Source organism: Heliangelus exortis, chromosome 8, assembly GCF_036169615.1.
Source record: "Heliangelus exortis chromosome 8, bHelExo1.hap1, whole genome shotgun sequence".
In the NCBI taxonomy this organism is placed as follows: Eukaryota; Metazoa; Chordata; class Aves; order Apodiformes; family Trochilidae; genus Heliangelus; species Heliangelus exortis.
The window spans coordinates 30,545,083-30,559,752 of NC_092429.1; the positions used below are offsets into that span (position 1 = coordinate 30,545,083).

At 43.9% G+C, this 14,670-nt stretch overlaps 1 protein-coding gene across 26 annotated transcripts in view; it reads left to right on the top strand.

The window, feature by feature from the left end:
- Positions 1-14,670, top strand: part of PRRC2C (proline rich coiled-coil 2C) — a 60,851-nt gene that overhangs the window by 16,572 nt on the left and 29,609 nt on the right. For 23 of the 26 annotated variants that reach the window (XM_071751473.1, XM_071751478.1, XM_071751477.1 and 20 more), the window contains 13 exons: positions 873-979; positions 3,452-3,586; positions 4,658-4,908; positions 5,274-5,353; positions 5,830-5,963; positions 6,048-6,135; positions 6,421-6,562; positions 7,122-7,196; positions 7,982-8,609; positions 9,582-9,751; positions 10,352-10,598; positions 11,038-11,251; positions 12,015-14,351. In XM_071751473.1, the coding sequence (XP_071607574.1) occupies positions 873-979; positions 3,452-3,586; positions 4,658-4,908; positions 5,274-5,353; positions 5,830-5,963; positions 6,048-6,135; positions 6,421-6,562; positions 7,122-7,196; positions 7,982-8,609; positions 9,582-9,751; positions 10,352-10,598; positions 11,038-11,251; positions 12,015-14,351 (4,608 nt within the window). The remainder of the gene's footprint in view (positions 1-872; positions 980-3,451; positions 3,587-4,657; positions 4,909-5,273; positions 5,354-5,829; positions 5,964-6,047; positions 6,136-6,420; positions 6,563-7,121; positions 7,197-7,981; positions 8,610-9,581; positions 9,752-10,351; positions 10,599-11,037; positions 11,252-12,014; positions 14,352-14,670) is intronic. The other 3 variants (XM_071751479.1, XM_071751481.1, XM_071751475.1) reach the window with 2 other exon arrangements.

Consider the following 14,670-nt stretch of genomic DNA (forward strand, 5'->3'; position numbering starts at 1 on the left):
CACTTCTTTATTGTTAGCTAACTGATATGATATTGCACTTGTTATCTCTTTACTGGTATAATAAAATGATTCTGGGCCACTGAATTTGCCTGGTAATTCCTGTTTTCTCAAAAAATGAGTACAACCTAGCTGGGTGTCTTGACTTTCAGATACTAATGCTTCAGTTTTAAATTATCTGGATGTGCAGATTTCAGAAATAGCTGTTCTTGCAAGAAGGTAGACAACATCACTGAATCTGGAGGTTAGAAAATCTTTAAAAATATGTCTTATTTTTATATTGGACAAAACAAATGCTTATGTCTGCATAGTTAAGATGGTGAAATATAGACTTTTGTCCTTAATAGACTTAAACATCTGGGCTGCAATGCATGATACCCATACATTTTTTCATTATGTCTTAAGCATTGCTTATCAGCTCTTTTTCCCTCATCATTTCTGATGTATTTGCCTTCTTTCTCTCAGTTCACTGTAGCCTTTAAGTGCTTTTCTCTCTTAAATCCTTAGGCAACATTATTTCAAATTATTCCCTTCCATGGTTATAGATGAAGTGGTTTTTGATTGTACAATATGCTGCCTCAGAAGTTATAATTCTGTTCATGTCTGACTGCATTTTCTGCCCAGCCATTTTCATTCATTCCCCTCCAGTTTGGAAAATCTACTCATGAAAGAATTAGCTAATTTATTCCAAATTTTAACTGTTACTATAGCAACTCCTTTCATATTAGAAAATGCTTTTTCTGCAGGAAAGTAGTTACTGGCTCTTCAGCTGCACAGATACCTCGTTTCATCTGAGTTGTTTGCAGTAATAATCCTGATGATCTTCCTCTCTGCTCACCCCCTTGTCATCACCAGTCCTTTTCCTCTCATTCCAGACAGCCAGACGTGCCACAGACACAGCCAAAACCTGCTGTTCCAGCTCCTCCAGAAGCTGCTCCTGTTGCCAAATCCTGGGCCAACACCAAACCAGGTGGACAAGATGGTAAGTGATGTAATGAGGTGGAGGGAAGGATTCCTGCCTGGCCTAGCAGGCTGGGAGTGACCCAGGCTGCTGGGATCTTCACCAAGACACCTGGGACTCTGGGATGCAGCTCTCTGGGATGGAAGGGGAAGCTCTCCTGTCCCTCAAGTGAGCTCCAGCTCGAGTTGGAGGTCTGACTGCTCTTTTTTTGGATGGATGGGGGAGAGTGGTGGTGAGAGTTGTAAGGTCTTCAGTGTGGCTCTAAGTGAGGAGCAAAAATCTCAGGAGTTGTAATGAATGCATAATGTTTCAGCCTGGGGAAGAGCCATAAACAGTTAGTGGTTGTTCTGGTCATAATTTTGGATCATTTTCTGCAAAATGTGTGTACTCCAGCTTCTATTTAAATGTACATCAGTACTTTTATAGTTTTCTTGGTTGTTTTGTTTTCAAAGTGATAGTGGTCAAGTAGGGTTGGTTTATTCTGGCAAATGCATTAAAGGTTTCTTTTGGGGCAATTTTAAACATCATGATATGAAAGGATGGAAAAGTATTTCCATTAGCATGAATCTCAGCTCGAGTGCTTTCATTACAGATGTAAGAGCTGAGCTACATCTTCAGCAGACTTTTTAATTGCTTGTAGAGTGAGAGTTTACTTGGAATTCCTGTATCTTTGTTACAGAAGATGCCTATGATGTGATTTATTCCTTAAATTTGAGACTTAAAAGGTTTCTGTGGCTACAAAATAGTTTTGGCCCTTTTGAGTTGAGGAAGGGAGCTCTCTTCTGGATAGAGATCTTAGAGCAGTAAAATCTGAATTGCATAGAGGTAACATCCAAGCCATTATTTGGTGTTTGTTAATATCACACATCTCATGATTTTGCTCTTTCTATTAGAAGCGACAGTTCCAGCTTCTCCACTTTGTGGTCCTCTCAGTGTTCAGTGTTAATACAGGAACTCCTGTCCTTTAAGCTTCCATAGAAATTTTGTAGGATTAAAAAGAGGAATTAACAGTGATGCAAAGTGATCTGCACACCAACCTTTCTACATAGGATGACAAGATCATCTCTGTGACCCAGGAAATAATGATTCAGCTCAGTGGTTCAGAATGCATTTAGCTAATTATTTTGTAGTTACCATGACAGCTTGTGTGCCAAGCCCAGATGGCATCCTCATGTCATTCAGTTCATGCAGCAATGGGTTTGCTGTTTCAAAAAGAAATGCAGGATGTGGATTGGCATCATCTGCTTGTTACCCTCCTCAGTTTGAAGCTCAGCATACACCTGTTGGTGCTCATGCTTCCCTGATCTGCATTTGGTGGTGGAAATTTTCATCTTTTCAGGTGCCTTGGATGCATTGCAACCCTCATTCCACTGCCTTATGCTCTTTAAAACTTGAGTTGAGTGAGGCAGGACTGAATCCTTCTCTGGTGCTGGTGCTGGCCAAGTAGAAAGGAAGGATGAGAAAATGTAAATGGCAGCATGTATTTTTCAGCTCATACCTGGGCTAGAGTCAGGGTTAACTGCTGCCAAAACATCCTTGAGTTCTTTTAACTTCTTTCTGAGCTGTTGGCTGAGAGTCTGGCTAGTTTAGGTTGATAGCTTAAGCACTGTCAGGCTGATCACTGAGGATGCTGTTACTTTGCAATTAAAACATTGTTGCTGTCACTGTGTAAAGTTGAGCAGGAAAGGTTTTTAAAGATTGATAAAACTCATGAATGTTAAGTGCCACAGGACCTCTGGAGAGGCCTCTGCTCAGTGTCACTGCCAGTCCCCTTAAACAAGTCATTGGCTGTAGGTGCTTGGGAATGTCAAAGACTCCAGTGTCCATCAACCCCAAAAAAAGTTAACATCATCTGTAAAGTTGGAATAAAAATTGAAAGATTTCAAGGAATTCTGGAGGTACTGGGATAAGTAGTGGTATTTGCTGCCATGTCTTTACAAAGTAGAAAGAGTAAGGAGTTTCTCCTGTGCTTGATGCTTAATCTTGAAAACAAAACAAAAAACCCACAACCAACCAGAACACACGTGTCCTATAGAGGGTTCTTCTATGGACTATAGAGAAGAGCAGCTTTTCTAGCTGTTAACTGAATGAAAAGATACCATGAGGATTGGGGTGTTTTGCACCACATATGTTCAGATTCTTTTTTGAGTTTGCCCCCTAGTCCACGTAGCCTAATACAATGTCTCTTAGAGAAGCCAGTAATAAAGATTGTATGTAAACTGGACATTATTCAGGCTGTTTGAACAGAAGTCTTTCTCAGTAAGATAAATAATTTGATATTAAAATGCTGTTGACCTGATAGGTCAATATCCATCAGTATAGGGGGGAATTGATTCACAGGGCCACAGAATGTGAGTGCTTTACAAGGATTGATCCTTGCTTATGTTAATTATTTGACCAGTAAGCTGATTTGGTTTAAGATGAGACTTTTACCAATTTCTAAACTGCTTTGACTACAGAAAGTTGTGACTTTTGGACAATTCTACTGTATAGGTCCAGCTCTTCCAGTAAACAGTTATTTCCAGCAAGAGTTCCCCAGTCTGCCGGCAGCTGGGGATCAGGAAAAGTCAGGGAAAGAGAAAGATGCAGCTGAAGAACATGGATCAGGCCCCAGCTTACGACCACAAAGTAAGTATATACTACAAATCTTGGGGAAATTTTATTGCTTTTGAAGGAAAACCTCAGTTTTCAGTCAAGTCCTGCAGACCAAGGCCAAGTTCTTGTTCAGGTCTTCAGTTGATTCTAACGTTAAGAATAAGTTTTCAAGAAACTGCAGAGCTGTCCAGTGCCAGATTAGGAAAATAGCTTTGTGTGCCTGTTCCAGACTCCTGCAGGCAGCTGGAGTTTTGGTCAGTACTTCACATGCTATATTAAGCCTTTTTTTCAGGTCTGACAGCAGAAAGCTCAACAAACTTGGCAAGTGCTGCCCCTTTAGCAGCTGTGTACCCAGTCAAAGATAAGTGGAAGCAGTGTAATGGATATTTAGGAGCATAGTTTAGCAGTTTTTAAAGGGTTTATGCCCCTAAAAGAGGATTATCTACAGTGTGGGTCTGTGAATTGTTGATGACCCCTATGGATCTGATCACTGCTGCTGAGTCCTTGTTTTTGTTTTTTGTTTTTTGTTTTTTTTTTTGTCCCCTAGCCCATGCCTTGCAGAAACTCCAGGAAGAAGGGAGTGCTTGGCACAAGTGATGGGTCATAAAAATCCTTTACTTCTCCTGGGCTTTTTTAGCAATCAGACAGAGATACAAGCCAGCTATCAGATACAAGGCAGAATCTGGATACCTGCCTTCACTTAGAATATAATGCACAAATAAATGTCATTTTGAGCTGCTGGAGAGTTTCATGGTAAGGCCTTTGTTGGTTAACAAGCTTGATCTGTCCCTTGACAGTATCTTCATGCTGAGTCAACAATGGCCCACTCAACACAGCTGTTTTCTCTCTTGTGCTACTATCAGTATCCTTCCTAAATTGCATTGTGTTTTGATAGGTAGAGCAGGACAACTAGAACAGTCTATAAATGTAACTCTTGCCCTTCAGGAGGGCAGCTGGATGTGGGGCTGAGGAGTACTAGAAAAGAGCCCCAGTTTTTTCAAGTGGATGTTGCTTGTTTCAGTCCCAAATGTGATCATCTGTGTTTTTCATCCTGCCTGTCTAAATGTGTAATATAAAGTCTGTTCTTGTGTTTTTCCCCTACTGATGCTGTCCATGCAGATGCTACCAGCTGGAGAGAGGGTGGCAATAAGAGCAACTCTCCTGGCTCTCCAACTGATCAAGAAGCTAAGGCTCTTGGGCAGGAAGATGGTAATGCCACACCAGCAGAACAAACTGATGGCCAGAAGGCAGCAGAGAAGAGGGATGTGAGATTACCCCAAGTCCCTCAGCCCAAGCTGAATGGCCAGCAGCAACCACCTCTCTCATCTCAGTACAGGGCAGTGATGCCACCTTATGTAAGTGATGATTAAGTGACAAGTTTTTAAGCAGCAGGGGTTGATTATTGGCTATTCTGATTTCTTATCTCCCCTGCTCCCTCCTCCTCAGAATGCTTAGCAGCTCTGCCAGAAGGGTGAGATCACAGCCAAGTCCTCAAAGGATGTGGCAACCTGTTGCTGCTCCTCTGCACTGAGTTTGAACTTTTCTGGAGTTAGTGATTAATGCTTGTAATTGGTCCAGTTTGATGTCACACACTTGGCATTAGATAGCAAACTGGTTTGAGTGAAGAGTCTTGTTTTACTTCCATTATGATTCCTTTGATGAGCTCAGTATGCTTCATGCAATATTTTTTAACAAATGTCTCTTTTTAAACATTTTTTAGATGTTTAATCAGTATCCTAGAATGGCATATCCTCCTTCCATGCAAGGTCCAACAAGGTTTCCCAATTCTGAGCCACTCAGGTAAGCAGCTTTACAGGTGTTACTGTTGTGTGGGGTATGAACTCTGTGACTCAATGAAAACAAAAAAAATAGAAAGGAAAAAAATTGCAAATGAGTATCTTGATAATAATGGTTCTACACTGCATAAAAACTGCCACTGGTTAGTGCCACAGGTTTGGCTTCTGTGGAGCAGTGCCATGGAGCTGCTTGGGTTTGGCAGCTCAACTGGAGAACTTGACAGAGTTCTGCACATTGCAGGGTTTGGACTGGGAGGAGCTGAAGTCTCTTAAAGACAGCTTTGAAAGCTCATCTGGTAGTTAATGTAAAAGAAGGCTGTAAAAGAAATATGTCATGGTTATAATGGAAGTAGTTAGTTCCTGGTTCTCAACTCTACTTCTCTCCAATTACAGTAGAACTGTAGTGCATTATAAAACTATTTTTTCTCCTTTGTGAGCATTTCTCCATAGTCAAGGATGGCTCTGTTCCTCTTGTTCCAGAGGGCCAAGGGGAAGGGGACCACCTTCCTGGTGCTCAGAACCCATCGAGCGCCCATCCATCCTCAGTGCCAGTGAGCTGAAAGAGCTTGATAAATTTGATAATCTGGATGCTGAGGCTGATGAAGGCTGGGCAGGTAAGAACATCCATATTAAAGGTTACTCTTATTTGTACATGGAAACTTCCTGAAAGATTAACTGAATATTTGCTTTTGTATCAGGTGCTCAGAGTGAAGTGGATTACACTGAGCAGTTGAACTTCAGTGACGATGATGAGCAAGGAAGTAGTCAAAAAGAGAAGGAAAGTGGGTGAGTTGGTGTTGCCTGTTGGGTCTGAATGCCACTTAACTAGCTCAGCTTTTGGGAAGGTTTAACAGGAGTGCAAGTACTCCTTCCAATAACACTGATTCCAGTTATTTAACGTTGTATTAAATCCTGTAACTGCCTGCATGCTCCAGGCAGCTGGGCATGTAGTAGAAATGATCCTCACTGTGAGGAAATTTCACTCATGGTAAAAACTGTGCAGGGTAGAAGACAAATTACCAAATACCTGTGTGGAGTATATCTTCTTTTTTCTTGTTTCTTTGCACACAGTGATGAGCAAACACCGTCAAAAGATTCCCAAAGTCCTGATGGCCAGAAAGAAGCAGAAGAACAGACAAGTTCTAAGTCCACCACCCAGGTTTCCACAGCAGCCACCAAAGGGTCTTTCAGCAAGAGTTCTCAGCTTGATCAGGTTTGTGTGTTTTCTTCTCTGCAGCTCTTCTGGCAGCAGCCTGGTCAGGAGAGGTCTGACTTGGGTGTCTTTCCAGACTGTCAGGTCAGTTAAGGCCATGAACATCAGTCAAAGCATTAACCCATCTGATTGGGGGCTGCTTAGTCAGCTCAGCTGCTTCTGGTCACAAAATAAATACAGCATGTCTTGATCTAGTGTGTTGTTATCCACAGTGTTTCTTCTTGATGACAGTAATAATAAAGATGGGGATCTTGAAGTGTATTTACTTGCACTTTCTCTGTGTATCAAGCTCATGTCTTTCAGGATTTCATGCTACACTGAATCTGAGGAAAAAGTTTTCTGTTGAAATTCTGCAAGTTGGATGTGTGAATGTTTAAATTGTTCAGTTCTCAGTGCATAAAGTGAAAATGTTCTTGCCCTTGTTTTGCTTGCAGATTTGTGTCACAGACAGATAGTTCCCTAGGTGTAGTATCCTGATACAGTAGAAAATGGTCTGAAATTTATCAGTTTGACTGTTCTGAGCTTCCTTAACCCTGGTGTTCTGTGTTTGATCCAATAGGATCGGGTTCCACCCCAGCCCTCTCTGCATGAAAGAGGTGGTCCTGCTCTTCATCCAAAATCTCTTCTGCCACCGGTAAGAAAGATTAGGATTGGCCTGATTTCCTTGAGTTAAATTGTTTAGTGGTAGAGGGATTCAGACTAAGAAAAAAAGGCTTCACCTAGGGTAAGCCTTTTTTTTTTTTTTTTTTCTTTTAAATAAGTAGAATGATCGTAGTGCCTGGGGCTGGTAAGAATGGGACTTAAACAGCCACGCTGCTGAGTGTGTAAAGTAGCCCCATTGTCTAAGTGGCATACAAAATGCATGAGAACTTTTCAGTTTCCAGTTGTCCAGCCCCACTGGGGATCTAGAGGGGACAGGGACATGGGAACAGAGCTGAAGGGCTGGCTGCCAAGGCAGACAGGGAGATGGCAGTCCCAAAGCAAATGCATTCATAGATGCTTCTTGCCAATTTTCAACAGTCCTTCTTAAAATCTGAGATATCCTGAGTTACCTTGGATTTCGTTGGCTCCTTTGGGGAGATTTCCTCCTTTCTGTTTGAGATTTCCCCTGAGTCTCTGTGATTTAGAGCAGCATGAGGCAAAATCTAAAATTGTCACCTTTGCTATCACTTTGCCTCTGTGATAGAGAGGAAGAGTGACGAGACCAACTGAGTCTTTACTGCTCCTTTCTGAGCTCTGATTGTGTGAATTTGACCTGGAGCAGGAAGGTGGGGCCTTGCTTTTTCTTCCTTCCATATCTTGATTTTTAAAAGTGCTGTTCCAATACATGTGGCAAGAGAGAGCTGGCACGTAATGTTTCACCTGGCTGTTTATTTAATAACACGTTCAGCATGACTTAAACTGATTTTAATATTGCAGCACCCTCCTCCCCCTGATCGCCAGATAGGACCTGGAAGGCAGGGACCCTTTCCCCCTAAACCAGTCCCAGATGAAGATGAAATTTGGAAGCAGAGGAGAAGGCAGCAGTCAGAGATATCTGCAGCAGTGGAGCGAGCCCGAAAGCGGCGGGAAGAGGAAGAGAGGAGAATGGAAGAGCAACGAAAAGCAGCTTGTGCTGAAAAGCTGAAAAGGTTAAATGAGAAATTTGGCTGTGTGACCAAGCCCTCCCGAGAAGACCCTCTGAAAGAGAGAGAGAGGGAAAGAGAGAGAGAGAGGGAGAGGGAAAGGGAAAGAGAAAGGGAGCGGGAGAGGGAAAAAGAGAGGGAGCGGGAGAGAGAGCGGGAAAGAGAGAAAGAGAAGGAGAAGGAAAAAGAGAGGGAAAGGGAGAGAGAAAAGGAAAAAGAAGAAAAAGAAAAACTGGAGAAGGCAAAAGAACAAGAAAGGGAGAAAGAGAAAGAACAGGAGATGGAGAAAGAAGAAAAGGAGAACGAGAAAGAGAAAGAAGAGGAAAAACCAGCACATGAAGTTCCTGAGCCTGTAGAACCTGTGGCAACACCTGTAGTAGAAAAACAAGAAAGTGAAACCAGGAATAACAAGGAAGAAAAAGGTATGATTGTACACAAGTAGGAGTTGTCTGTCTTACAGCTGAGCCACTGAGCATACTTGTAATTTAGGAGTGTAATTTGCATGCCTAATTAACATAGTTCATCTAGACCATTTCTTTTCCTGGCACATGACAGCTGCTAACTGTCCTTTGAGCTGGATCTGTTGGCCAAGTCATCAAAACCTTAGAGGGAAAAGTGGGTTATGTCATTTAAGTTGGACTTGGAAAAATACAGAAATAAAAAAAAACCCTCTCCTTTCTTGCTGAAAGAGGGTCAGCAACTCATATTACTAAAAAGCCATGTAAATTATTTCAGCTGTTCTGTTTCTTCAGCAAGCCTAAAGAAGTAGACACTAAGAGCACATATTTTAAAGTTAGAATCACAGAATGTGAGGGGTTGGAAGGGACCTCTAGAAGTGCCAAAGCAGGGTCACCCAGGGCAGGTCACGCAGGAACACAGCCAGGTGGGTTTTGAAAGTCTCCAGAGAAGGAGACTCCACAACCTCCCTGAGCAGCCTGGGCTCCCTCACCCTCACAGGGAAGAAGTTTCTCCTCATATTGGGGTGGAACTTGCTATGTTCTAGCTTTTAAACCCCTTATTCCTTGTCCTGTTACTGGGCACCACTGAAAAGAGAATGTTGATTCAATGTAATATGTTAGCATGGATAGAACACTTCTCAAATCACATAGGAGTTACAAACCTGAATGCCAGTGGTTGATTACCCACTGTATATTTGAGTTTAAAAGAACACTGAGAGATGTAATAACAACAATTATTCTGTTTTGAGGGATTGTTCTTTTTTTTGCCTGTGTTGGTTGAAGCTCAGAGTGTGAGGTTAGAGAAGGCATACTGCTTTCATTTTAAAACAGCATCCTTAACCAAACATTCTGGTGAAATTGGCATAGTTTTAACATTCACCCTTGTCTCCCAGGTGTCTTTATTCTGGTGTTTTGTTTTGTTTTGTGTTTTCCTAGAAGATCAAGCAGTCTTTACCCGACAAGACAGCAGTCGGAACGAGAAGGAGATAGCACAGGTGACTCATGAGGCTGAGCCAGATTCAGGATCTCAGACCCGTCCTGCTGTCTCCTCAGGCTACTCTAAACAGTTCCAGAAGTCATTACCACCAAGATTTCAGAGGCAGCAGGTAACTATTTCATTGAAAGATGGAACTTCATTGTGCCTTCTGCCTCATTCTGCATAAGAATGTGACCACAGGAGTTCCCAAAAGCCTAAAATGTGTAGTGTCCAACTTCTGTAACTCTGTAGTATTGGCAGGAATTGCTTTGCCTGAGACACTTCTCATCACTTGCAAACTTAGTAAGTGAGCAGAAGATAAGAGAGGCTTTTATAGCCTGCCATTTTTGCATCAGTTGCTGGAAGTTGAGCATTGCCCTGTGGGTGCCTGTGGAGTCTGGGGTCTCATCATCATTGCTTTTCTTAAAGGGTGTGATACTTGCAGATGTCATCTGGACTTGGGTTCTCTGGTCTGAAGAGCACTTTGCATTAATGACATGTCTGGCCTAGAAGTGGTTCTGTGTCTCAAAAGAACACCAGCAAAACTGGAGCTGGTCTAAATTACCCAGTTTGGTTTTCTCCCCTTTCTCCTGGTTCATCCTAATGCATGTTTGTGGTCAACTTTCCAAATGCTTTAGTGTTCAGGGAATAACTGTACTTGTTTCCAAGAGTTACTTGAACCCTAACTCAAGTCCTCCTCTTAACAAAAGGTCTGTTTTCTGTTTTGCAGGAGCAAATGAAACAGCAGCAGTGGCAGCAGCAACAGCAAGGTGTCCTTCCTCAGTCTGCTCCCTCCCAGCCTTCTAGTGGTCCTGTCCCCCCTCCCCAGCACAGACCCCTTTACCAGCCCATGCAGCCCCATCCTCAGCATTTGGCCTCAATGGGGTTTGATCCACGCTGGCTCATGATGCAATCCTACATGGACCCACGGATGATGTCAGGGAGGCCTGCAATGGATATGCCCCCTATTCATCCAGGTAAAATCTGGCAGCATTTTCTGTCTGGTGATTTATTTTTTTTTTTAGCAGAAGTCTTTCCCTAGCCACACTGTTCATAGTAGAAGCACATGGGTGGGGTTTTTAAGAAGGAAATGGCATTATTTTATTAATTGGGACAAAATAGATATTAGTGTTACAGGAAAAATTACGACAATTTTTATCTTTTGACTATGAAGTAAAATCACAGCTTTGACATTGCAAGCTTGTTAGTGACAGTTAAAGACCTATTTATCTGAGGCAGTTGTTTTAATTCTGAGGCAGAGAATAGATACTTGGTTTCAAGAAGAGGGAACAGAGGAAGGGAGATGGGAGGAGAAAGAATATTATTCTTCACTGCCTCCTGATATGCTTTGTTAGTCTTCTGGTTTCTTTGCTAATGTTAAACCTGCTTCAATTGTTGAATTTAAATCTATCACAGGAATTATGCCTCCCAAACCACTGATGAGAAGAGATCAGATAGAGGGCTCAGCAACCAGTTCAGATTCCTTTGAACACATGGCTCGTTCAGCCAGAGAGCACCCAGTTCCTCTGTCAGAGCCCCGCCTGATGTGGGGGTCAGACCCATACCCCCATGCAGAGCCTCAGCAATCCACTTCTCCTCCCAAAGTCTTAGAAGAGCCTGATGATTTGAGGTAAGCCTAAATCATGTACTTGATTTGCCTGTCACTTTCCCAAGCCCTACCAACTGACACATGTGGTTGTGTAACTTCATGGCAAAACACAGGTTAAGCTGACTTGAGTTACAGCTGTTCCTTATATACAACTTTAAGAAAGGATTGTGACTGGGACATGTGGTGTACCTGGCTTTGTTGTACAGAACAAAAGACATGCCTGCTCTGTAAATAAGGTCTAGGAAGACAATTTAGGATCCTTAACCCAATTTGATAAATGGTGTTTGCCATAGTATTTTGAATTTTCAGTTTTTGAGAACACTCCTACAGTGTTCTTCTACACTCCCTTTTCCCTGGCATAAAAAATTTGTTTCTGATGTTGTATTAATTTCAAAAGTGATGTATTTAGTACTAGTATAAAACAAGTCACTTTTGACCTTTGCTGCATGACAGATGGTCAGGAAGGCTTCCTTAGTACCCAGAAGTTATTGCTGTACTGCTGTCTGGGTAACACTTGTGATACCAGCCTGCCAGCTTGGGATCTCCGTTTCAGATTGCACACCTAGCCCTTAACAATAATAGATTCTTGTTCTTAATTGTGCCTGTGACACTGTACTCTGAATCAGGATAAAATTAACTAGCAGCCTACAACTAGCAGCCACTAGTGAAAATCGATACCTGTTATTTCTAGAGCTTAATCCTTCTTTAATAGAAAATGATTTAAGTAAATATCTAGGCAATTTTTTTGCCCACACCCTAACATTCTCAATTGCTTGCTGCTTAGGTCTGAGGCACGCTTGGAGCAGGACAGGATTGCTGTCCCAGCCACTGCTTATCCTGTAGAACACAACCAGTTGGACTCTCATCCAAAGACAGACTTTTTCAGAGAATCGGGAGAAGTAGAGGTACAGAAGTTCCCAAGCAGGCCTTTGGAAGATGTACAGCCTCCCCAGACTGACACATCTAATTTTGAAGGAGTAAAAGAGAAAGTTACACATAGCTCTCCAGAAGAATTGGTGTCTGTGGGGGAAAGTCACCCTTCGCTGAAGAGAAGCATTTCCCATGGCTCAAGTCACTCTCTGAAATCAGAAGACCAGAGGAATGAGACAGCAGCAAATATCACTAAATTAAACAACAGGCCCGTTGACACAAAGGAGACAATTGAGAGACTTGAAATTAAGCCAAAAAAAGAAATTTTGATCAATAATAGAACATCAGAAGGACCAAAACCTGAAAAAACCTTCAAACCTAAGTCTGAAACCAGATGGGGTCCCAGGCCAGGTTATGGCAGGAGGGACGAAGGCGGTGACAGGCCAGTGAGAAGATCAGGTCCCATTAAAAAACCTGTGCTTAGGGATATGAAGGAAGAGCGTGAACAGAGAGAAGAACGTGAGCAGAAGAAGGAGAAAGAAGGAGAAAAGACAGCTAGTGAGAAACCTAGCAAGGCTGAAAAAAGTGACAAAAAGGAAGCACCTCAAGTGCCGCTGCCTCCGGCTGAGCCAGAGCCGTCTGCCTCCAGCAGTGCTCCTCTGGCTAAGAAGACAACCCAGGAAGCTGCCCCGACACCAGCAAGCCAGGAAAGCAGCCAAGCTGAGCCTGCAGCTAAAGGTGCTGCTCAGCCCCCCAGCCCTGCAGTCCAGCAGCCCCTGCCTGCTGCCCAACCCGCTGCTCCACCTCTTCCCCCAGCCCTGCCGCAGCAGCCGCCCCCGCAGCCCCCAGCGCAGCAGCCGCCGGCCCCTGCGGTGAAGGAGGAGAAGCAGGCTGAGAAGGCAGTGAGCAAGGAGGTCGTGGAGAAACCACGCTTAGAAACCAGACCAGTGAAAAGAGAGCCTGGCTTGCCACCCAGGACATACTGGAAAGAGGCGAGGGATAGAGACTGGTTCCCAGATCAGGGCTACAGAGGCAGGGGTCGTGGCGAGTATTATTCCAGAGGTCGTAGCTACAGGGGCTCTTATGGAGGACGTGGTCGGGGCAGCAGAGGCCATAACAGAGAGTACCCACACTACAGAGATCCTAAGCCTAGGTCTGAGCACGTGCCTTCGGGGCCTGTTAGGCAGAGAGAAGAGAGTGAAACTCGTAGTGAGAGTTCTGACTTTGAAGTGATTCCGAAACGGCGTCGGCAGCACGGTTCAGAGACAGATTCTGACAGTGAAGTTCATGAAAGCGCCAGCGACACGCTGCTCTCCGACAAGGACAGTCTGGTGAAAGGCAAGCACCCAAAGAGGGAGGAGAGGGCTGATGGCAAGAAGCCTCCAAAGCCTTTGTCATTCAAGCCTGAAAACAATATCAGAGTAGACAACAGGTCCTTAGAAAAAACATACATAAGAGATGATGAGAACAAACCCAAACCGGGATTTCTTCCTAAAGGAGAACCTTCCAGGCGAGGCAGAGGGGGAATGTACAGGCGGGGTGGCAGGGATCCCGGTGGGCGTCCTCCCCGGCCTTCCACCATCAGGAGACCAGCCTACAGGGACAACCAGTGGAACCCCAGACAACCTGAGATCATGAAACCAGAAGACGGGGAGCCTCCGAGGAGAAATGAACATTATGGCCCTATACCAGTTGATAAAAGACCTCCAAAATTCGAGAGAAAGTTTGATCCAAACAGAGAGAGGCCACGAAGACAGAGGCCCGCGCGGCCTCCGCGGCAGGATAAGCCCCCGCGCTTCAGGCGCCTGAAGGAAAGAGAGGCAGCATCAAAGATAAACGAGGCAGTAAGCACCTCCTCAGCAAGTGCCACAGTCAGCAGTGCAGTTAACGAGCCCTCCAGCACTGCTCTGGATGTGTCGGGAAGCAAGACTCCAGACCTGTCCAACCAGAATTCTTCAGACCAGGCAAATGAAGAGTGGGAAACGGCCTCGGAAAGCAGCGACTTCAATGAGAGGCGGGAGAGGGATGAGAAGAAAACGGCAGACGTAGCAGCACAGGTGGCTGTGAAGGCAGGAGAAAACACTGGAGCTCCAAAAAGGGAAATAGCCAAGAGGAGTTTTTCTAGTCAGCGGCCTGGAATAGACCGTCAGAACCGACGGGGCAACAATGGGCCAGCTAAACCAGGGAGGAACTTCTCGGGACCCAGGAGTGAAAGACGGAGTGGTCCTCCACCCAGAAGTGGAAAAAGAGGGTGAGTACCAAGCTTCTCTTCTGAAGCACACATGGGTATGATGTTCTGTTGTCCTCTTGTGGTTCACATTCATAAGTAGTTATTTTAGATTTGTAGAATGGTGGAAGAGAGAGTAAGACAAGCCCTGTGGCTTTCTACTTCCTATTTTTTATTTTTCTATGCAGAGACTTACAGCTGCTTATTAAGGAACTGAAAGTAAAAGTCTCTGGAGCCTGATAAGAAGTTGCACAGTCAACACTGAAAGCCCTATAATGGGAAAGCCCTGCATTAGTTTGCTAGATCCTTCATGGGTGTTGTCTGTGCCTAGTCATTCTTTTTC